A 25,332-nucleotide genomic window follows, 5' to 3' on the forward strand; every position below is an offset into this window, starting at 1 on the left:
ATCTATTGTTCTTAGAACAAAATTAAACTGCATTTATTCTAGCTGAAATAAAGCAAATAAGACTTTCTCTAAAAGAAAACATATTATCAGACATACTGTGAAAATGTCCTTGCTCTGTAAAACATCATTTTGGAAATATTTAAAAAAGAAAAAAATAATAAATACAAAGGGGGGCTAATAATTCTGACTTCAACTGTATAAATATGATAACCTTAACCTTTGGATAAAAGGTCAACCTTGTGGCAATGGTGCCTGGTAATAAGTTAAATGAGCAGTTGTTTCACAAACAGTTTGATTTTATTATTAATTGCACAGTTTTCAATTTCTACACCATGTTGAAAGAGATGTTGTCTATGTGAATGTGCTGCTTTAAAGTGCATTAGTAACAGAAGGCTAATGAAGCATGTGTGTTTATGCATGCGTGAAAAGATCTGGATTCAGGCCGAAGCATCAACACATCTTTGTGATGAATCATCCACTGGCTCAACGGCTCTGAAAAATATAAGAGAACACAATGAATATCGCTGCACTGCTACTTTAAACATGATCTGATTTGTATTAAGAGATTTATTCAGCATTTTGAATAATATAATTTGGGGTTGCCTATAGAAAGGCACGTAAAAATAATAACGGTAGGCTCCAAACACATCAGCAAAGTCAGCTGTAATAGTAGTGAGCCCTTGATCAGTTTTAGAGAATGGGTTAAAAATGAAAGCAGGTTTTACAGGCCTGTGGCCAGCCTGGTGAAAGTTGTGGACCTTTTTTCTCAAAAAAGTGAACCTTTTTGCATTTAGATGCAAATTATAATCAATTACTGCAGTTTAGTGCCAGTTTAAGCACTATTCTAAATTAGCTTGTCAGATGGTCATCACCACACTTTATGATTTTAGCCAAAATAGCTTTTAAATCAATTTTAATATGGTACGCTTTTGGTGCTTCATACCTTTAATTGGTCTTTTTTTGTTTCAAGGTCTAAGATTTCAAATAAAAGTTTCTTGTAAATGTTTTCTCAACAATGCAGTAGTGATAGATGTCTTACATATGATTGTATATTTTCTTGCACAGCTGGATGTTGGACTCATGAAAAATGTAAAATTAAACAGCTTTCATTTTCCTCCAATACATTTTTAATGATAATAATTATATCATGATTTGTAGATATGCTGTATTAATATTGTTCTGAATATACACAAAAAAATCTTGTCAGGTGTATTCAGAACAAGAATCATTTAACATAAAAATACTAAATTTAATTGTGATGAATTTACCATCATTCTAACCCCTGTATTTTACCTGGTTTCAGTCATTTAAAAATATATATATACACGATTAATTTTTGATTATTTTACATTTTAATCAGTTTGTTCTTTCATTTTTACAAAAGTTTTACTTTTCTTTTTTACAAGTTATTTAAAAAAAATAAAATAAACCAATACTTTGATTTTGAAATAATGCATTTGAGGCAGACAAAATGAGATGCCTCCTCTTTTAACCAAATGCATTTAAGCTTTGTTCAACATTACTATCTTGGAACCTGACATATTTAAATGACTATGCCAACATAACTAAATTGTATTGTTACTAATGTTATTGATCAAATTTACACGATTAAAAATAGCATATAAATGTTTCATTTTGGCAATCAAAATAAAGCTGTATGTGAATGTTATTATTATTACATGTAATTATATTCTAGATGATTAACACATTTAAATATTAATAATAAAACTTCAAATCTACATAAAAATAAAGCTATTTTAAGGTCGAATATAGGCTATACAAATTATTAACCCCATATTATAAGCACCCTCTCCCCTTTCCATTTTTTTTAAAATAGTTTTTAATCACATCCAAGTTTTAATTGAAACTGAAAAAGCGAAAAAGTTCATTCAAAATATTTAACATATATATATATATATATATATATATATATATATATATATATATATATATATATATATATATATATATATATATATATATATATATATATATATATATATATATATTCATTATGTATAAACAATTATTGTGCCCTCCATACAGCACCTGTGAGTTCTCCATCAGTCCAAGATCTCTTTAATACACCAGCAGCAGAGCAGGAAGTACAGGCACTCTTTCAGCGATTGGATGACCCCATAAGCCATATTTCCCCCCAGCAGTCTCTTCCCAGTGCCCGTCCCGAGGGCCGCGTCTCCGAGGTTTCGGCCCGGTGAGGAGGGCATAGCCTGGGGCAGCGGCCGCTGAGGCTGCATCTCCCTCCACCGCTGCAGCGTCGACCGGAGAGCGCGAGCGATGTTCGGCGGGAGGAGATGGAGGAGCGCGGGCCCGGAGCTACTGTGCCGCGTCTGCGCGTTCTGCGTCTCCACGGTTTGCTTCAGCTGGAGCTGCTCTTCACACGAAAGTCCTGAAGCTCTGCGGATTCGTGGACTCGGTGCCCCCGTGAAATGGGTTTTATTCAGCTCTGGAAAACGCTGGCTGACTGTCGACCTGCTATTGCACAACAATGGCTTCACAGCATCTCTCATCTAGCTTTTGTTCATCTCTAATTCCTCTACTGTTCAATGGAAGGTCCTGAATAACTGTCAACATATTGCCCAAACAGCGAGCACATAAACAGACTGTTCTAGTGTCATCTTAGCCCTAACAGTTTGGTTACAACGATCAATTTATGGAATTTGTAGTAATGTACTCTACTTTTGACCACGAACTACAACAACATAGCTATTTAAAGATTTTATTTATCTTTAGCAACGTTAGTAAAAATCTAATTATTTATGCTAGTCCACGCTATAGTGTTATGTATTATTATTATTATTATTATTATTATTTTGTAATATAGTTTTTAAAAATGTTGTCAAATATAAACAAAAACTCAAACATCATTCCTTTAAAAAAAGCTAAACAAAAAATAAATATTTGAATTAATTAATTTTAAAGAAAACAACAGCACAATAAGAATCTGAGGGCCACAGAACCCCTTCGACAACAGATTTATGTTAAATTAACTGAAGATTGTTAGGCCTGATCAAATCAGATAGCTCAAACAAAATGTTTTATCATTTTAAAAGTCTTTTTTAAAATTAGGGTAGAGTTTAAATGAAACACAACAAAAAGGTGAATGATATATGTATTTATATATGTAATCTATCATTTGATACAGGTGTAAACGTTTATGTTTTTCCAAATAACATCAACATAAAAAGAATTACTGAAATACCCAAAAACATGTATTTAAAAAAGAAGCAACATTTATATAGGCAAACAAGAAATAAACGCATTTGGCTTAGAAAATAGCAAACAGCTAACCACAACACAAAAGTCACCGTCATGACCACAATAACAGGAAGTGTTTCCATGCAACAAAAGGCCGCTGTGAAATATGAAAATGAGCAAACAGTTCAGTGGCGAGTCAAATGTAAAAGCCAGATTATTCCAGACCATTCCAGCCAACACACACATACACTGTTTAAACTCCATTAGCAGTTAGTGAACAGATCTGTGGTGCCATCAGCACATAAAAAGTGTGACGTCAAATGCTTAAAAAACCCATTCAATGCGTATCTTTGAATTACACCAGGCTGAAACCTGTCACACACAGCCGCAGCTGGAATCTGCCTGAAATTGTCATGCTGAATGAATGCTGACCAATGACTCAAAATTCACAAATTACATCCATGAAAAACAACTAAGAACAGAACAATTGCCCATTTCAGATTGATAAAGCATCCAGATAAAGGTCTTTGTACATCTGACGAAGCAAATTCTTATCATTTACATAGATTTGTGTTATAAACACGATGTGACTGCATTGTCAAATCTTACACCTTTGTTTTTTTCACCCAGTACAATCCTGTGAGTTTTACAGACTGATTCAACACAGTGAATGACATTAATCGCGTAGTATTATTTACACCTTCTCTTACAGGCCATGTCAGTCTCCAAATGAGAGATGAAATAAGATGTTTATTCACCAACGTAAGCTTAAGCAACATAACATGATACTGACCAAGAGATCGAAGCACAGCATAGCACAATTAGCCTGCAGAAGAAATTAAGCATGCTTTCCGAAAACCTGTAGTAAGTCTCAATAAAGCAATGTGTCATTTTTGCAGTTGATTTTTTTTTTCAGAAAAGAAAGGGTCACGATTACCCAACGAATCACAAAAGGCGGCTGTGTTTGATTGGTTTGTCTGTGTTTGGTGAAAAAGGCACAATCAATATCAGAGCAAATGAAGATAAAGAGAGTTGCTTTCCAGTCTGTGGCTGCAAAGACATGTTCGGAACTTATTTGGAGTGTTAACCTCGGCCTGGACGGTGTGTCTGCTTGTAATACACGTCAATTAAATGCATTCAAGTAAATTTTCGACAAAATAATGCATGTTTCGTAACTTGAGACTCCGAATGCATATATGCATACACACACATGAAGATCGATTGTCAATGCGAACAGAAGAAACACCAAAAGGAGGAAACGAAGACAAACAGAGCCTGTTCGCAGAATAAAACCATCCTGATGTCAGAACGAGATGACATCATTGCAACAAATATATAAATTCTTGACTAAAATGACATCATAAGAAGGCTTTGATCTCAAACCACAGTCCCATTCAAGCTTACCAGCCCATCTATGCAGATTGCACTTCATTTAGATATTATTTTCTCTCATCCCTTTTGTCCCAGATTGATGTTGTGTGGAAAGCGAACATGTTCCCCTTTCCCACAGACCAGTTTATCACACCTAATACGGGCAGCATATGTCCCTCACAGCATCTGCTCAATTGCATAAGGCAACAAAAAATCCAGACAGCATCCGAGCTGCTAAAGCTTTCACATATGATCAGGGGTCTTCCCGAATGGCCAAAATTCCCAATTTCTCCACGGGATCGTGTTCGGCATGTGGTGTGAGTGAGAATGAGTGGCATTCTGAGTGTTATTCTTCAATAGGAACACTGGGAAAAGGGATCTTCCAATGGAAATGACAACAGATGTGGTTCAGTTGATGGAGAATGAGCTGTGTTGTCTTTAAAGTTTTGCATATTCATCAACAGTCTTGAAACCACAGCGACGACAGGATTTAAAAACTAATCGCTAACGTGTCTTTGGATTTGGCCCACCGCACTGCATGTGAATCTTTCCAGTGCTACAAAGGGTCTGCAATTTTACTACATTCACATCAGCTCTTGACAAGAATGCCCTGGCTGGTTGCCATGGTTACTGGGAAGGAAGTGATGTCACATCCATTACGCATCTGCTCCTCTTCTTGAAGCCTATTCGTTTGGCTTTTTGCAATCGCTTTCCTCAAGCGACGTTTGCTTTAGACTTTGAATAGAATGATTACATCGCTTTGTAATTTCACGGCCGGTGGTTGATGCAGCAGAAAACTCAAGTGTTTCTGGGACGATGGGATTAGCTTACACTCCCAGTTGGAACAAAAACTGTTTCTCTGATAGAGTCAGGCAAAAATAAAAAAGGTATGAAGGAGAGTTTCTATTTCTCTCTAAAGCGTTTCTCAAGCTTTGCGATCGACCGGTTGCTGCAGACACACCTCACTTCCTGCAGAGATGATTGGCAGCCGGTTGTCCATGTGGTAGCTGATCAAGTGACTGACGCTCTCAAAGCGGTGGTCTTTGGTGCGCACCTATGAAATGGCAAAGGAAAGAATACAAGGCATATTAACGCGCTATACGGATAAAAATTCAATTGGAAATGCATAACTCTGGCAAACTTTACCTATTTAGGATGCTATTTATTAATGACTGATCGTCAATCTATTAAAAATATATATAGTATATGTACATAATAGTCCCTTTTACACAGTCATACTGGTAAATATCCAGAAAACTTATGCAATGACTTTAATGGTAAATTGAAAAAAGAAAAAAAAGACCATTCACACATCCATTTCAAAATGCTGGTAAATTCTGACATCCTTAACTAGAAATTACCTCTAAACATTTGCACTTGAATTTGTAAACATATACGGGGTCAGGCTTTTGTTGATGGTTTCACTTGTATTTAGCATGTAGCATCCAAGCTTTAGCATTCATGCTGCTGCTTTGTCCCAGAGACATCCAAAGAAGGAAGCGTGAATGGCAGCTAAATATTTACACATTTGACAACATTACAAATTCTGTGGATGGCTAAGTATTGTGAACAATTTCGATGCAAACATATGAAGGAACACTTTCGCATGTCGAGATGTACATATGTGTGTGTGCTGGCGCTCAGCGGAGCACACATCAAGCAACTGAAGCAGAGCTTGAAGGTAAACAAACTGCGTTTTTTCATAAGCATTTTATCGCAAATTTTTTACACAGTTGGCATTAAGAAGGAACATAGAAATGTTATCTGACTTACATCTAGCAGCTAAACGTGCCTGGAAAAATGTTCAAAGGCTTTTATTTTCATAAGCAGCATGGATTTGAATGCATCTGAATGTCCAGATTGGCTGGAGTAGACGTCTCACGTCAGCACGTTTTGAACGCAAACGGGCTCTTTTCTGTAATTTTCCCCCTGCGTTCAAACAGAGCATTCCGGCAAATTACCAGTGATGTTACAACTTCTCTTTCCAGAAAATTGCCGGAATGAATTTACCGGTATTTTCAAAAAGGGTCTGTTCACACATGATCCCTTTTTCAGAAAGGTCTCTATATGTGAAAGGGGCTATCCACTCGTGATGTATCGGTGACGTATGGAACACTGTTTCCGGGTCCAAGTCGCTACCCATTTGAGAAAATATTCGAACACTTTAAGTCGATGTGCTTAATGTGTGATTTTCTCAAATCACTCAGGTTAAAAAATCTGAACTTTGGTGCACATTCGAGCAGCATTAACCAATCATCTAGTCTTGCTCTAGTAGCTGTCATCATACAGGTGCAGCTCCTGAAGGAATTGGTAAAAATCACTACACTGGATGTGACTCTGAAAGATTTGATGGACCCAGAAACTGCACCATTCAGCCTTTTTTTTCACATAAAGCAAAGCTACCCTCCCAAAAAAATCTGTCAACAAAGCTGGAATGATTTTGCATCTTTTGTGAAGTAAATTTCACGTCCGAATCAAATGAGTAAACTCAAAATGTTCAAGTGTCTTATTCCATGTGAATAATGTTATGTACTCATGCAAGGTATGTCTGGTGTGAACACCCTACAAGACTGAAAGCCACTGAAGTGAAATGAGACTGCTGAAGCAATTGCTGATAAGAGATGGACGTGATGTGGCAGGAAAGCAGCTGAGCTTTTGTTATGCCACAGTCAACTGCTTCCAATTCTTCTGGTCGGATCACGTGGAGTAAAGCAACGCAGTATTATCATACTAAATACATTTTAGCGTTCTTTTATAGACCATTTTGAGGGATATAAACAATAACACTAGTCCTAAAGTATTTCCTCTTACATTTTTCATTTCCATACCTTATGAGAATCCAAATAGGTCCACAAATTGATAAATAATATTATGATAGCTGTTTTAGAGTAAAGTTATGATTGAATTCCTCTGTTACAGTTATAAAATAACTATACAACAAGGAGAAACTATTCATGGGCTAATGTCATCACCATATTAAAATGGTCTATAATGGCACAACAAATTAACACTAGAACAAAATACGCTGAGGTCAATATACCGAAAACCGCCAGTGCAGGTAAATTTTACCCACACATGAATTCTGTTTATAATTAAATAAAAAACAATATTAGATTGTATTATGTCACTCTGTTATCAAAGAAGCGTGTGGAGTCATAAAATGATTATAGGTGCATCCCAAATCACATACTTATCCTCTATTCTACACCATTTTGTGGTATAAATGGTGTAAGTAGTGCCTTCTCACTGAATAGTGAACTTTTAATACCCTGATTTTGCACTTATTTAACTTAAAAATAAGTGTGGAATGATGGACGCAGAAGCAGAAGGGGCGGAGTTTTCGAGCACTGATGTTGGATTACTTTATTTATTTTGGATTGTGAAAGTAAAATTCTCCTACGATGATTATACCGACTTCCGATGGTGAATGCGGTTACACTCATGGCAGGTGTTATTTGGTAGTTCGGTCATTTATTTCATTAATTTGACAATCGTCAACCATTATCTGGGATAAGCTTTGAATTTCTGCCAAGTAAAAAAAAGTGTTAGTGTTACTTTTAGGACGACACTACATACCTATACTATTCTGTTGAATGTGTAAATGCATAAGTACACAGTACAGATTGCATAGTGTACTATTTTGGACACAGACTATGTCATACTCTATACTTTATCACATATTCACAAAGAGTCACTTATTACCTGTGAATAATGTGTGGTTAAATTTCGTCTTGTTACTCACCACTCCCTCTGGATCCACCAGAAGCAGGTGTTTTGGTTGTCCGCCCTGCTGTCCCGTGAGGACGTACTGGCCTGGTGTGGTGCCTGACTCCCGCACCAGGAAGTCTCCATCCTTGGTCAGGAGTCTTTCGGCCTGCCTGCGGCTCAGAGGCCCGTGAAACCAGGGCTCGTTCTGCAGCTGCTCTGCCAGAGGAAGTGCCACTGCACCCGACACAACGAGCGCTGCATCAAACGGTTCTGAAGAAAGAAAGCAGAGCATCACTGGATGGTTGGAGCATTTTTACTCTGTGAATCTACATCTGCAGTATTACTGAACTAATTTACTAAGTATAGTAAACCAAAGTATTGTTTTCAAAATAGGAAAAAACACAGCATACTACCCTGCTTTACCACATTCAATTGTAAATAAGCTATCATCAAGCGTAAAATTTATTAGGTCCATACTTTATTCATTAAATTATGCTTTATGGTTTTTATTGAATGTTTGGTTTTGTAAAATGATAGAAACCTGTACAAAAATGTGGGGTCAATACGATAAAAAACAAACAAAACAGACAATGAAGATTTTTTCATTGTTACAAAGAATTTGTCAAATTTGTTTCACAAGTTTTTGTCTGCTTGTTTTTTTTAGTATAACATGGCTTCAACAAATTAATACTGTTACTAGCAGCAGGGGGCACTCAACCCTAATGCCCCTGTGAAGTTAAGGGGACACTATACTTTTATGCTGTGTTCACACCAGACATGGAAGAAGCATCAAGTGGGAATGATTTACATGTTAAGTCAAGGCAAAGGCGTGAATAGACATCCTGCACCGTGATATGCATGAATGGCATGGTGCGAAGCAAATGACTCAATACATGTGAATGGCACGGCGCAAATTGAATGTTTTGCGCGTTTGACTCGCTTTTCGCATGAATCATTCAAGTTCAAAAATCTAAACTTCAGCGGACATTCGTGCCGCGTTTACCAATCAGGAGCTTGCTCTTGTGTGGACGTGATTATGACGTAGCGCCTGTTGTTGGTGTCCCGGGGGAAAATTCCCTGTCTACACCAACAACAGTTCATCAACTGGGCTTGGCTCAGTCAGAAGCACCGCTAAATGCTTCCATCATCTAGTTTAAGTTTCTAGAGGAGTTTATGAGCTCACAGAGCTGGGTGCACCTCTGAAAGGATCTAGTGAACTGCTCCAAACGTATCAACGCTGTTTTTCAGCCTTCATAAAGCACATAAACACTGTTATTTTCTCAATAAAATCTATGTTAGACATTTAGCAATGAAGCTACAGTCACCGGGCAGACAGAAGCCCTGCCCACCACGTGAATTAGCGTCTGTTCTGAAGTGATTTTCAAGCGGATGAATCAGATTTGACGCGCTAATGAATCGGATTTGATGCGCGAATTAAGCAGGGTTTGATGCGTGAAAGAAGCGATTTTGACGCACGAAAACAGCAAGTAAACTCAAATGTTCATGCGTCTATTTACACGCGAATAGCACAATATATCCACGCTTTCCTCGTCTGGTGTGAACACAGTGAAGTGAGCGCTGTCTTTGGGATGAGACGTTAAACTGAAGTCCTCACTCTCTGAGGTCATTAAAAATCTCATGGCACTTCTCGTTTTTATATATATATATATATATATATATATATATATATATATATATATATATATATATATATCCTATATAGACATATATATGTCCTGCTGAATAAAAAATGTATGTATACAATTATGTTTGGCTTTTAACACATTATTTAAAATATGTGGCTAAGAAATAGCCAATAACTTTTTTTTTTTTGGTGGAGCCAGTGAAAATTTTGGCAGGGCAAGTAAAAATCTGAACCACTGACCTGATCGGGAACCCTGCACAATAAATAAATCATTAAAATATTACAAAAAGTCACCAAGCATCCATCACTCACTCATGTCAAACGCGTCTCTATGAGCATTTCCATTGGCTGCTGCTGATGCTGGGAGGCGGGGTTTATCCACATTAACGTATGAGGGGTCGTCAAACAAGCCTCCATCCTTAACACCCACTAAAGAAAAAAAGAACACAAAAGAAAAACAAAGGTGAAGTTAAAGTGAGTTAACCTTCAGGTGAGTGCACTTAAGCGGTGCCGTTCTATTGTCAGCAATGCCGCTGATCCAGAAGGCACCTCTCAAAGGAGCTGTGTAATAGATTTGGGCAGCGTCCAACAAAGAGCAACGAACAGTAGCAGAAAAAGCGCTGACTCACTCTGCACAATGACAGTCTCGGCCGACAGGGGAATTAAAGCAGGAGAAGTGTGACTATATGACAGACAAATACTGTGTGGCAGCATGAAATGACTAGGACAGGGATTATTGTTGTGTGTAAATCTGACCTGGTAGTGGAGGAAGAGGCTGCTTGTGAATGTCGTTCTGGCTCGGCTGTCCATAGGGCTGTGGAGATACAGTGCAGTGGGATGGTGACATATTTATTCAGTGTGGGTGTTTCATGAATGAACAAAGCAATTTAATTCATTTTTATACACTGAATCATGCTTCTTGTACCCTGAAGTCTCTCTTTGGAAGCCAAAGTTTAAGTAAGTTGAGTTTTAGTTTCTAGTTTGGGAATAATTTGGGGCATTTTTAGACTTTTAAGAGCCATCAACACTGATTTCAGTATGTTCAAACAACAAATGAACATATTTTTACTAATATTTGATTTAATTAAACTCGGTACACCTTGAATATATGGCTGTAATATGCTAAATTTAATTTCCTAAATCTATTATTTTGATAATGTTTAATGTATTAAGACAGTAATACAACAAGATTACATTTATAAACTGTTGAATGTATGTATGTTCTATCCTCTGGGTCTTAAAGGGATAGTTCAACCAAGACAAAATTATGTCATCCTTTACTCATTATTCACATGTCCCAAACCTCTTTCTTTCTTCTGTTGAACACAAAAGAAATATATTTTGAAAAATGTTGAAAACCTGCTACCATTGATTTCCATAGTATTTGCTTTTTCTACTATGGAAGTCAATAGTTACAAGTTATTAATATTTTTCAAAATATCTTCTTTTGTACTCAAATAAATGCCTGAAACGACTTGAGGGTGAGGTAATACACTGAATAAAATATTCATTGACTTTACTTATACAATTTTTTTTAAGGTAAGTGGTTGCAAACAATTCATTTGGTCTGAATTTTAACAAACAAATAAAATAATCAAATTAAACATTACTACATTCAATTTGTTTGTTTAAATTCAACCCATATAAATAGTTTGCAACAATATTTTTTTCTCTGTGTATTTTATTAAAATGTACAATTTTAGGACGGCAGAATAGCCTAGTGGTTAGTGTGTCGACATATGGTGCTGTAGCATGTCAGGTCGTCCCGAGTTCGAATCCCAGCTTAAGGACATTTCCCTACCAAAAAGAGTAAAGCAGTGGCGCAGTAGGTAGTGCTGTCACCTCACAGCAAGAAAGTCGCTGGTTCGAGCCTCGGCTGGGTCAGTTGACGTTTCTGTGTGGAGTTTGCATGTTCCCCCACAGTCCAAAGACATGCGGTACAGGTGAATTGGATAGGCTAAATTGTCCATAGAGTATGAGTATGTATGGATGTTTCCCAGAGATGGGTTGCAGCTGAAAGAACATTAGCTGCCTAAAACATGTGCTGGATAAGTTGGCTGTTCATTCTGCTGTGGCGACCCCAGAATAATAAAGGGACTAAGCTGAAAAGAAAATTAATGAATGAATGTACAATTTTGGTTGAACAATCCCTTTAACAAGGTCATTGATTGTGATTTCTTTTTAGTAACACTTTAGTTTAGGTTAATTAGCTAGCTAGCTAGTTTGTTAGTTAGTTAGTTACTGGCGAAACGTTTCCTTCAATGTGCAAAAGGAGGCCAACAAATAAGAACACACTGGACCAGCAAAGCAATCATAAGACGTTGAGGATGACATTTTAATAGAACCACAAAGAGGTTAAATGTGTAAAAATCAATTCGATATTTTTAAAACAAATAAACACAATCAAGCCTTTGAGAATTGCAGATTAACCACCATTTTCATACCAGAAAGACAAAAATGATCAAACATGTTAATGCCAGTGAAAGAAATCAGGACAATGAAAGGTGCGCGTTTATCACTAAAGCAAACCATTTGATGAATCACTAAAACAAGAGTCTAACCAGCGTGGGTCCTGTACTGTGTCCGGGACGGGTCCTCATGTCCACTAAACCACCAGGAGGAGGCTGTTTGCCGGGGAAGTTGTTGTAATATGGCACCTCTGGCGGAGGAGCCAGATCTTCTTCCTCTTCCTCCCACGCTGACCCATCAAACGGAGCCATGCTAAGAGACGGAGACAGATAAAGAAGCACAATATTATATTATTATGTTTACATGGACATGCTGTTTGAGAGATTTTAAATGATGCACTTCTTTGTTGTGAAACCAGCAGAAACAAACACACGCTTGGCGAAATGACAGTGGGAACAGCAAACAAATGGATCAGATTATCTTCCAAAACTAAGTTTATAAATTCTTGTATTTTTACATTTGTAAAAATACTTTAAACAAAATACATTTCCTTATTGCATCCTAGTGCACAAAAATTCACATTCTGTCAGCATTCACTCTTCCTTTACTTGTTTTAAACCTTTATGAGTTTCTTTCCTCAGTTAAACACAAAAAAAAGACATTTTGAAAAATGCTGGAAACCTGTAACCATTGATTTCCATAGTATTTGTTTTTCCTACTATGGATGTCAAAGGAAACAGCTGCCTTTCAAATATCTTCTTTTGTGTTCAACAGAAGAAGGAAACTTGGAACCACCTGAAAAAGAGTTAATAGGGAGTACATTTTCATTTTTAGCTTTTCACTAATTTGTTTTAAATTGAAGGTCATTTATCTTGTTTTGACCTTTATTTTTAGTACCACTGTAATTAACAATCCTAAAATAGATTTAATACTGTTAAACAGTGTAGGTTTGTATTTCAAAATATATTATCATATCAAGGGCGACGCAGTGGCGCAGTAGGTAGTGTTGTGGCAACCCCAGATTAATAAAAGACTAAGCCGAAAAGAAAATGAATGAAAGAATGAATTAGCCAAAAATATTAAAACACCATGTCAATGTAGTTTGCACATTATGATTTTGCAGAGTATGATGTGATCCTGGATTAATATCTATGTTGATCCTGGAACATCATTTTTGTTCGAAAAATCTAATCCATACCTATTCACTACCCCTAAACCCAACCATAACTGTAGATTATTCTTAAAAAAGGGTAATAATAGTTGAATAAACTGTAAGCCTAAACTTAACATAAACGGGAAATATATTCCTTAATTCTGATTGGCTGATTGTAATGTTGTTCTAGGGTAAACACAGATGTTGATCCAGGAACATGTCCTACTTGGTAAAATCAGGTTAGGGAATATATTTTTTAGCCTTATAAGCCTCTTGTCAGTGTTAGTACTACAGTAATGTCAAGCTTTAGTTAGAAAAAAATTGAAAAATTATTTTGAATGAGATGCTGGCAATGCAGTGGCGCAGTAGGTAGTGCTGTGGCGACCCCACATTAATAAAGGGACTAAGCCGAAAAGAAAATAAATGAATGAATGAATTATCATATCAACACTGACAAGTTTTTCAAGCTTGTGTATTCAAGACTCTTGAATGACGTTCAGAAACAATGCTTCTGTTCAACAAGCTTGAAATGGTGTGTATGCACACACGTACACATACAGGATATTAAGGGGGTTTCCGAAGACCCTAGGGAGGTACCGTCATTAATCAATGTGCACACACTCATCTAAACACACTGACATTAATGTAAACATTTGCACTTTTGTCCAAAAATGACTCTTACCGGTCATGGGGGGTGACCACTTTGGGTGGGTTTTTTAGGTATTGTTTAAAGCGGAGCTCGAAAGCCTGACCTATGGTGCTGATGACCTCCTGAGCCAAGCCTTCAGAGCACTCCAGGATATGACACGCTACAACACAGGATAGAAGATATTATATATCAAGACCGAACAAGTAGACATTCCTTCCATCAAACGAATGGTTCACCCAAAAACATTCAATCCTGCTAAACCTTTTCGTTCAGCAATTCAGTCCTTAAAGGGGTCATAAACTGAGAAATCAAATATCCCTTGATCTTTTCACATTTAGAATGCCATTGGACTAAACAATCTGTAAGTTTTAAAACTAAAACAGTTTTCATTGAAGCCAGTCTACTAAGTTGACAGGTTGCGGAATAACTAGCCACTTTATTACAAAATGTTTAACCAAAACTCTACCTCCATCAACATCTGCTTCTACATCACTGCCTGTTAAGCTCTGCCCACCATTTTTGAGTTGAAACGCATCAACAATAAAGATGACAAACAAAAAGATGCTATGTAAAGCCAGACTGTGTCAAAATACTGTCTTTGCATTGCTTTCCTTCAAGTCCCAATATAAGGAAAGTGTCAATGGACTTTATTTTTAAATTAATTTCTAGACTGGATCAGGAGGGCATCTAAGCCAGCTTCTATTCAATCCCTGGGACTCTGCGATGGTTGTGGAAAGATTGGCAATAAAATTTTATGAACTTGCTTCAACCGGCAGAGCCACGGAAATAAAAAAGCAAATAATGATTAAAAAAAACATTTATAATAATAATAATAATAATAAATTATTTAACAAAAGTGAGAATTTGTCCTTTGTTCATTTACTTCATTTTGCTGCAGATTTTTTCCCAAACATCAGACATTCAATGCTGGATTTTCAAAAAGATCTAAAGTGACCAAATCTTTTTTAATTGAATCTCACAAAAAATGCACAACATTTATTCATTCAAAAAGTTCATTACACAAGATCTCAAACAGATGTGAGAACATGATGAAAAGATCAATTAATAACAATTGCATCAGTTAAAAATAAAAATGTATAGGTGTGCTAAGGGAGTACTTGCAATTAAGTGTTTGGAATGAATCTGACCTTAAAATACAAAAGGAATTGTCTTCAAAGTTTAAAAAAATCTTTTAATAGAGCCTTGCAGGGAATATTTGAGCTTTAAATATAAGCTGTAAGTACGAACAAATAATTTATAGAACTTTAAATGTGCCATACAATTTTCTAGCCGAAAATATTAAAAGACCATTTCAATGTAGTACGCACATTGAAATTTTTACAGAGTATGATGTGATCCTGGATTAACATGAATGTTGATCCTGGAACATCATTTTTGTTTGAAAAATTGAATCCTATTCCCTACCCCTAAACCCAACCATAACTGTACATTATTCTCAAAATCAGAGGGCAATAATAGTTCAATCTGATTGGCTGATTGTAATGTTGTTCTAGGATAAACACAGATGTTGATCCAGGAATGATCATGAAATCAGGTTAGGAAATATGTTTCCGAGCCATATCAGCCTCTGTCAGTGTTAGTACTACAGAAGTGTCAAGCTGAAACTAGAAAAATTATGACAAAAATATTTTGAAAGAGATGCTAATAGTCTAATCCGATTCAAGAATCTATGCTAGGTTAAGCTAAAGGTGCTCATGCTAGACCCTGAGATCGGCTGAATAAATAAAAAAAATGGTAAAACTCTAAAAAGTGCTCATTTAAAGTATGATCATTCAAATCTAAGAGTTAGTTCACCCAAAAATGAAAACTATGTTACTATTAATTACTCATCCCCATGTCATTCCAAACCCCTGAGACCTTTTTCAGTTTTAGTTAACAAAGAGAGCTCCCTCATCCTCCATAGACAGCAATGGTCCAGGGATGTTCAAAGTTCGGAAAAATATCAAAAACCATCCTCAAAACAGATCATATGCTCAATCAGAATGTCATCAAGCTGTGAGAATACTGTAATGTGTATGTGTATATCATCTGATGGTTTTAAATGATTTAAAAATGAACATGGATACAGTTTGTGTATCGCAAGTTCCCACGATTTACATTTTGTGATCATATCTCTATTTTGTTGTGTCCAATTATTACTTGTAGTTTGAAACAAATGAAAGTATGACCAAATTGTGCTGCATTTCTATGGAGATCCTAGTGTAGCTGCCATTATGGCCCTTTGATTTTATGCCCGCCAAGTCTCTGCGCATGTTACGTGACTGAAAACTATCAATAGGGCGCTTGGTCGCTCTGTTGATAAATACCTCAGATGTACTGTACTGTGAGAAAGTTGCATGCAGGCATCTAGGGGCATGTACAAATACAGTGCTTGTGAACATGCACAATATACTGACACTGAAGAGAAGAAACTTTTGAAATTGCTATTTTGGGTTTATTTGTGCACAAAAGTTATCGTTTTCTGCAATTTTAACAAGTCTGGAACATTGCTGTCTGTGGAGGATTAGGTAAGTCTCAGATTTAATAAAATAACTTAAAATTTACTCCAAAGATGAATGAAGGTCTCAGGGGTTTGGAACAACATGGGGATGAGTAATTAGTAACATCATTTTATTTGAAGTATTAAATAATAAAATGGGCAATTTATGACCCCTGTGGAAATATAAATTTCTATCAACTAATTCCAAATGAACAATAATCTACGTATAACTGAAAAGTTATATTCTTTGGTTTTTAATTATTTTATTTCATTGACATGCCAGCTAGGAGGGTCATTTAACTTTTCCCTTGCTGACTACAGACTAAGCCAAAGTAATGCAAATTGTCAGTTTCACAGCATGGGGTGTCTATTGTTTTCTTTTTTCGATCAAATAGTCAGGCGGTTTCTGTCTCCAGAACAAGATGAGATTAGGCCTGAAAAAGCAGTTTACCCTGCCGACCACAACTCTTAATTTGCATACTTTGTTTAAGCCAAATCCCCTCCTCCTAAGAACACAATTTAGACATGAAATCTTTGTCTTAAATCAGACTATTTGCAGACTTGTGTGAGACTTGTGAGAGACTTGTGAAAGAACTTGCAGACTGCGGACCTCTAGTAGGCTCTTGCAGACACATAGACATCTTGAAGACGCTGTATGACTGCAGATTAACCAACACGTCTCAATAAAGGAATTCTGCTTGTTTCGAGTCTCCTGGACTGGGTTCTCTCCTCTCTTTTCACTCATTCATTTATTTTTTTACAACACCCCTTTAACACCCATTTAAATAGAATCAATGATTTCCTTTACACTTATAGATGTGATTAAACTCAGTGTTTAAGGCATCAAAGTATGTTTGTACCTCGCTGATTGACGGGGTCTTTGGCGACGTATGCAACATACTCCGCTGTGTCCTGTGGAGAAACAGAGAAAAGGGGATGGAGAGGAAGAAAGGAAAAATGAACAGGAGGACATTAAGAGAAATTAGAGAGCAGACACAAAGAACAGAGGGATTAGCAGAAGAGAGTAAGTCGTTTAGTAGAGGCGTCTGTTCACTAAAGGGCAGAAAGCAGAAGAGGAAGCAGTGGGAGAAAAGAGCAGACGAGAGCAGACAGCAGGACGAGACGACGAATGAGCGAAGATGACAGAATGAGAGTGAAGCTGAGAGAAGGTCATGAGGAATCCAAATGTAGGAGGGGATGTATCCCTTAACCAACTAACAGATTCATTTTATTCATATATTAGGACTGTCTATATAAAATGTAAATTACATAAAAATTAAATACTATTCATTAAGTTTCCTTCAGCTTAGTACCTTAAACAGTTGGAAGTCAGAATTATTAGCACTAAATAATATTTAACTAGATGTTTTTCAAGACACTTCTTTAAAGCTTAAAATGACATTTAAAGGTTTAACTAGGTTAATTAGGTTAACTAGGCAGGTTAGGGTAATTAGGCAAGTTATTATATAATGATGGTTTGTTCTGTACACTATCAAAAATTTATAGCTTAAAGGGGCTAATAATATTGACCTTAAAATGGTTTATAAAAAGTTAACAACTGGTTTTATTCTAGCCGAACTAAAACAAATAAGACTTTCTCCAGAAGAAAAAAAAACATTTGGGAAATATTAAAAAAGAAAAAAAATTCAAAGAGGGGCTAATAATTCTGACTTCACCTGTATCAGGGTTCGCCTCAGTGAATCGTCAACTTTTCCATCATATGATTTATGCAGTGGATGCACTTCCAGCTGCAACCCATAACTGGGAAACACCCATACACTTTTGCATTCACAAACATTTATACTGTACGGACAATTTAGTTCATCCAATAGAACATGTCTTTGAACTGTGCCGGAAACCGGAGCACCCGGAAGAAGCTAACATTTTGATGAACATTTTGAATAATGTTGCCAAACATTTAAATCATAATTAATCATATTTGAAATAAAAGTTTGTATTTACATAATATGTGGTGTGCTGTGTAATATTTATTTTGTATATACAGTTACAAAACATACAAAACAAAAATATTTACATATAATTATTTTCCTATAGAATTTGTATTTGAAAATATATTCTATATATAGATATGTACAATTACACACTGAAATGTGAGCATTTACATATACAAACAATAAATATGCATAATTCACTTATATATATATATATATATATATATATTTAAATACCAACTTTTATTTTGAATCTTATGCCAAATTGGTAATTACAGACTTTCACTTTATGGAGAAAGAAAGTACTGTTACGTTTATCAAGTGAACTTGTTTTATGCTCCATAGATTTGTTAAACATTTATGAATAATATATTTCATGTTGAATTAATATTTAATTCTTTTAAAAGTTACCTTTTGACACGTCTATTTGATGGTTTTCTTATTTAACAATAGTGGCTAAACAATATTTTAAGTATATTTTTAAACCAACTTTAGTTAAATTAGTTATTATTTATTTTAACAAAATTTTTTGTTTAAAAAATTATCAGCATTATTTATTTTAATAAATTATTAGTGTTATTGTGCTTTTTTACATTTGATTTAATATGAACTGGTATTTATTATTTTATAATAAATTAAATGCTAAATTAAAAATCTAAAACTAAAAATTCTATTAAAAAAATCGGAATAAAAAAAACAATTTTAAAATAAATTATTGATTAAAAAAAACATTTAGCCATATTTTATAATATATATATATATTTGTTAAATATATGTTTATATTTAATATATTTAAATGTGTTTTAACTATATTTTAATTTTTAAATTATATTATAATTCATTCATTCATTCATTTTTTTTTTTTGGCTTTGTCCCTTTATTAATCTGGTGTCGCCACAGCAGCATGAACCGCCAACTTATCCAGCATATGTTTTACTCAGCGGATGCTCTTCCAGCCATCATTGGGAAACATCCATACACACACATTCACACACATACTCTATGGCTAATTTTAGCTTACCCAATTCACCTATATCCACATGTCTGGACTTGTGGGAGAAACTGGAGCACACGGAGAAAAACCCACGAGAACACAAGGGGAACATGCAAACATCACACAGAAATGCCTAACGACCTAGCCGAGTCTCGAACCAGCAACATTCTTGCTGTGAGTTGATCGTGCTACCCACTGCACCACCATGAGGCTCATTATATTTATAAGTTTTAAGTTTTCTAAAATTTTTGTATTAGAACTGCCGGTGACAAAATTAACAAACTATTCGCTAATGTCACTTATTTAACAATTCTTTACCAAACCAAACATATTTTTACATATATTTTACAAACATCTAATAACTGTTGGCCAGTGATTAACATCCCGAATAGAGTCAGAAGCAGAAGTAGACAGACATATGGAGAGACTGTGTGACTCACTGGATCTCCTCCTGATGCAAAAGAGATGGACTGCATGTGATGGTTGGCGATAATCTGTAAGGAGAGAGGGATGGAGAAGAGGACAATGTGACAAAAACAATGAATGAGATGAAGAATGAGCAAACACAGCAGAAGACAGGATGGACGGAGTAATAGACAAGGGGAGAAATGATGCGGTGAGACTGCGGTCAAACATCTGAGGAACAGAGCAGTTATGTAAAACTCTGCAAGCTTTAGATTCATTAAGATAAAGGCATTTCAGTAGAGCAATTACTCCAGTCATCTGCCTTGCTGAGCAGTCCAAATGCAGATAAACCTTACCCCGCTAATGCCAAACACCCTGGCCAATAATTCAGCAATTATTAGCAAGCGGAAAAAAACTGTAAACAAGCCAGAGGAAATCTGTTTCTGCCGACAACGCCAACTTTTACATCGTCTAGTGGGTCTCTAGGTAACAAGCATATTTAGTTAAATGCTGACAATTTTCTGGAGATTAGCCCCATGGAGAAACCAATGGCTACTTTAAACCATGTCTAATTTTTGAATGAAAGACCTGTGAGTGCTTTAATAGAGTGGAGGAACTATGACGTCATTTGTATGCAAAACCCGGAAGCGAGTTAGCATTTTAGCAGTTCCGGTTCCCTCGTCTCAAAGTCAATGGGTTTTTTGTATGAGGTTTCAGTAAAATCGCTTAAATAAGGTTCGTGGCTGACTCAAACTCAAGATGCTTTCACGTTTTGTTCTACGACATAAAACACATTAGTTACAGCACACTCTTGAATTTTTAAATCGGTTATGCTTCTTTAAAAAGATGGTTGCTATCAAGTTGCTAAATGGTGCTACAAGCAGAGTCGCGGACATTATGGGCCCTATCATACACCCGGCGCAATAGTCTTTTGCTAGTTTCAGCTTGGCGCAAGAGTGGTTTTGAGGCGTTGCGCTACGCTGTTTAAATAGCAAATGCATTAGCGCTCATATGTGCGCCCATAGACGTTCTGGTCTAAAAAGGAAGGCGTTCTAAGGCGCATTGCTGGCGCGTTGCTATTTTGAGAAACTAAAATAGATTTTTCATTAGACCAAAACAAACCGGGTCTAAACTCCGGAGTAGAGTTGCGCCTCGCTTACACACTGCTTAATACACACAAGAAAGCAATAGGCAAATATCTTTACATATAAAAAATTTAAATATTAAGGATATATATATATGATATAATAAGATTAGATATAGGATATAAATATAAAGGATTAAATTACAAAACATTATTTTCTAGCCTACATAAATATGAAAAATCACTGCTTTTATGTCTTCTTCATCTCGGGAGGCTTTTTCAGTTCATTAATAACAATTTGCTTTTGTATAATGCTATTATTATTAGCAGTATTATTTATTATATCCATATTTATATTTGTTTAATCAAAAACAAGCTTAGATTTGCCCACCTGTCAGGTTTTAGACCATATGGGGCACAGCATGTGTTTTAGGATATAACTCAGGTTTTTGAGCACACTTCGTTATTATTGTTCATTTATTCGTTTGCTGGAAATTAGAACTGAATTTAGAAATAGTTTTGAAACGAATATTTGCGCTTAACAAACGCAATTATTTATTTTTAGACTAATTGGTGTCTGTGCGTAAAGGTTTCCCTATCCAAGAGCAAAAGTGAAAGTAGATCCATTATCTCTCATTCTCACGCAGTAGATGCTCTGTTTAACAGTTTTCTGTTAAAAAAAACTGTCAACTGTTAACTGTTTGCTAGTGAAATGCTCATTTTTTCCACTTAGACTTACTTTACGTCCTGTAAATAGCGAATGCGCTTATGGCGTGACGCAGCTGGCTCTTAAAGGGAATGGGAGATGAGACTCTAATTCAGGGGTCTCAAACTCAATTTACCTGGAGGCAAAGTCTGGGTGAGGCTGGGCCGCATAAGGGATTTTACAAAAAAAAGTCCTCAAATGTCATTATTAACAGTTTTAATTATTTCTTCTGAACATGAAGTGTCCTGAACATTAATAGAACATTGAGTGAAGATTATGAACAGTTCTTCTGAACATGGCATCTTTTGCCTACTTCTTGCTGCCAGAGACTTGACAGCGCTTCTTCTCACAAATCTGAACCACATTTGGCTTTAGAGCGGAAGCAGTTGAGACCCTCAGTATGGCTTGAAGATGATCATCATTAAGTCTAGACCTGTACTTTGACTTATTGAAGTCCTAGGGAAAAATGTGGGGGAACTCACTCAAAACTTCCATTCCCTCACCTAAAAAAAGGCGTATATATGTATAAATAAAACACCCCCACCCCACTCCAGTCACATCAGTCTGTACCAGTCTGTATCTACCTATAATATATATAAGATGCAGGGCAGGCACGTGCACACATAGGGCTCAACCTGTGCAGAGCACATGCCCTTTTTAGTCTTGCATAGAAAGTGCCCTTCCAAAATGATCATAAGTGCCCCCGCGACGCGACACACCCTTGGTCCCGCCCTTCAGTAGGCGCGCGATAACACCGCTCTTGAGTACGCGCGCAACAACACAGCTGATCAAAACGCACGCAACAACGCGCATTGAGTGACAAGCGCGCTGTGTACGGATTGAATCAGCGGAGCGGGGAGCGCTCTCTCTCCCCGCTCCGCTGATTCTGTCAGTGTACAGCGGTCGGCGCGGGTCACAAAATATTGCACTGAGGGCCGCAAATGGCCCGCGGGCCGCGAGTTTGAGACCCCTGCTCTAATTAGTTTATTCTCAAAACACACCTATAACTCATTAAGAAAATAAACTCAACCCTTTTAGACCATGCGCCACGGCGCGAAGCGGATTTTCCTGTCCTTAAATTAGCAAAAATGTGTTCTGACACACCCTTAAAGCGTTTGCGCCCTGCGTTTTTGCTCTGCGCATGGACCGTCAAAATAGAGCCCTATATGTCATCAAGCTGATCTGGTCTGGAGCGCAGCTCGCTTGTGTTGGGCATTTGGATTTGTCTGTTATTTAGGTATTTTCATGAATAGTATTTTATAGTTTGTAGTATTATATTAATTGGGAATTCAGATTGTGTGTAGATAATTACTTCACTTGTAAAGGCTGTCAAGACAGATTCATTTGTTGATCATTTATTTTAATAAACAATATTATGAAGATACTGTTTACTAGTGCAGTATGTCTCTTTCCTGCTCTCAGTAATGCAAACGTCTTTTTATCTTCATTTGAACACATTCAACTCGGTCATAACTGCAATATTTACACTCCTCCATAAAATGTATAGCAGATGTGACTGTATGGGCAGCTTTTCACTGTACTTCGTGACAAAAAAAGGAATATTGAATGTTGATCTGTGTCCATGATGGAACTTGCAGGCATTTGATAGACTTGTTCCTCCTCACGCCTCATTTCTGTCGTCTGTTAAGGTAAGCGGACTGTGTGCACACAAGCAATACACTTATTTAAATATGTCTCATGATAATACTATGTAGCCAGATTTTTACACAGTTTAAAAACTTTTAGAACAACCGTAAAACAAAACAGATGTATTTCCCAAAAATTTCCCAAAAACGATCCAAAAGGCACATAGGTCTATTTGTTTTTGCATATTAATTTGTTTATAATATATACCGTGGATTATAATATAATAAACAGAGAGATTAACTTTTTGTCATGGACATTATTTCTAAAAATAAACTTGATAAGTCGTCTGTAGTAGGGCTGGGCTGACGTCACAGACGAGCGTCCCGAGGGCTCTGTAGTCCATTTATAGCCTAATGTTAGCTTTGCAATTCAAAAGTGCTCAAAGTTGTATTTTCGTGAGACGATTATTTGGCTTGACAAAACGTCCATAGGGATTTTCACGAGGGAACCAGTTTTATGCTAGCAGCCGATTAGCTTACGAAGTGACGTCATAGTTTCTCCACTCTATAATTTTCCAACATGTGTCTAGTTTCACTTTCACTTTAAAATAATTTGTTTTTGACTGAAACAATAAATAAATAGACATGAATATGCTGTTTTAATTTCATTCTCTGTCAAATTTGATACAATGTTGATGTGTAAGGAGATGATAAAGCAGAATGTGTTTTTTAATCCTGTTCTTTGTTCACACACGTAAAAAATTGTAAATAGTGATTTACAGATATTTTGGAAAACGCTCTGTTCACATAACGTCTTTTAACAGTTATTTACTGCTGATTTACCTGTAAAACGGTGTGTGTAAAAGAGGCTACGGTTTTATATGTTTCAAAAATGTTTTTTGTGACTAGCCATTAAACACTGGCAAAGGAGTCTTACTGAATCTTGATTGAAAGTGCAAAAGTACATTAAAACAAACGAATTTTCCATTAATAATACTTTAATTTTTTAGGAAAGACTTAACAAGCTCATTGAAAATACGTGCCTACATTTGTATGAAACTGTGCAAAAACATATTTAAACATACAGTGAACTGCAGTTTCTAGGTAAAATGAATGCTACGAGGTAATATGACGCCAAAGTTTTATTCCTTTTCACACTAATTATCGTTACAGGGACAAATTACCAACAAGCAAAAGAAGATTTTTGTGCAGTTCTTGGAACAATATCAAATAAATACCGCAAAACAAATGAATGATGCCTATGTCGAATACATTTGCCTCCATTTTCTATCTCCATATGGACAACTTTTCTGGCAGTTAGTTTGTTCACATTATACAGTGTTGTATTTGTGACGAGGAGTGCTGGGGTTGGAGTTCCATAAAAGAGATTAAAATTGGAATCAAGATAAAACTATGTGGCCGAGGTACATTTTTCTATTATGTTTGCTTTTAAACACACTTGGTTTAGGGAATTCCCTGGGTGATCTGCACAACAAGTCACACATTCAAGTGGATATGTGAAGTTTTATAAACTAATTTCGAGAGGAGCATGTGATATGATTGATCGCCCCAGGTCTCTCATCTGTAATCATCGATAAACCAAGCAGATTAATCCAAAACTACAATAAATAGTCCATTTCATCTTACTTCCTTTATCTTCATTTTTGAAGAATACCCCCATCCACCCCATCTCCTCCTTTTTCTCCTTTACCAGGGGGAGTTCTTGAGAACTAACTGATCACAGACCCCCTTACTTGTTAATTGACCAAGCGGGAGCCCTGGGCTCAATTATATACTTTCAAAGAAATATTTTTTTGTTCTTGAATTGAATCACATACAAGAACTTCTGAAAAGATTGCAAACCCTAAAATTCACTTTTGAAACTTTCAGAGAAATGTTTTACTCCGAGGAAGAGAAGGCATAATTCAGTCCAGCTGCCCTGCTGTGAGGAGCA

General features: G+C 36.3%; 2 protein-coding genes across 7 annotated transcripts in view; both read right to left on the bottom strand.

Moving 5' to 3' along the window:
• Positions 1–275: 275 nt before the first annotated feature.
• Positions 276–2,555, bottom strand: lenep (lens epithelial protein). The gene is made up of 2 exons (NM_001302776.1): positions 2,050–2,555; positions 276–492 (listed from the first exon to the last, which is right to left on the bottom strand). Exon 1 carries the CDS (start codon positions 2,253–2,255, stop codon positions 2,064–2,066), a length of 192 nt encoding a protein of 63 aa, NP_001289705.1. The 5' UTR covers positions 2,256–2,555; the 3' UTR covers positions 276–492; positions 2,050–2,063.
• Positions 2,556–3,118: 563 nt separating this feature from the next.
• The window catches only part of shc1 (SHC (Src homology 2 domain containing) transforming protein 1), an 81,404-nt gene continuing 59,190 nt past the window's right edge, over positions 3,119–25,332 (bottom strand). For 3 of the 6 annotated variants that reach the window (XM_005169756.6, XM_005169755.6, XM_017351494.3), the window contains 8 exons: positions 20,038–20,091; positions 17,512–17,563; positions 14,185–14,311; positions 12,502–12,661; positions 10,697–10,754; positions 10,253–10,369; positions 8,330–8,565; positions 3,119–5,641 (listed from right to left, as the gene is read on the bottom strand). In XM_005169756.6, coding sequence (XP_005169813.1) covers positions 5,513–5,641; positions 8,330–8,565; positions 10,253–10,369; positions 10,697–10,754; positions 12,502–12,661; positions 14,185–14,311; positions 17,512–17,563; positions 20,038–20,091 — 933 coding nt within the window. In that variant the 3' untranslated portion in view covers positions 3,119–5,512. Of the gene's footprint in view, positions 5,642–8,329; positions 8,566–10,252; positions 10,370–10,696; positions 10,755–12,501; positions 12,662–14,184; positions 14,312–16,588; positions 16,825–17,417; positions 17,564–20,037; positions 20,092–25,332 lie in introns of those variants that run through there. The other 3 variants (XM_073925487.1, XM_009292293.4, XR_012391713.1) reach the window with 2 other exon arrangements.

The sequence above is a fragment of the Danio rerio genome, chromosome 16, assembly GCF_049306965.1.
Source record: "Danio rerio strain Tuebingen ecotype United States chromosome 16, GRCz12tu, whole genome shotgun sequence".
In the NCBI taxonomy this organism is placed as follows: Eukaryota; Metazoa; Chordata; class Actinopteri; order Cypriniformes; family Danionidae; genus Danio; species Danio rerio.

Coding starts and splice junctions, on each gene's coding strand:
- lenep (NM_001302776.1), bottom strand. CDS start 2,255: ATGCAGCCTCAGCGGCCGCTGCCCCAGGCTATGCCCTCCTCACCGGGC.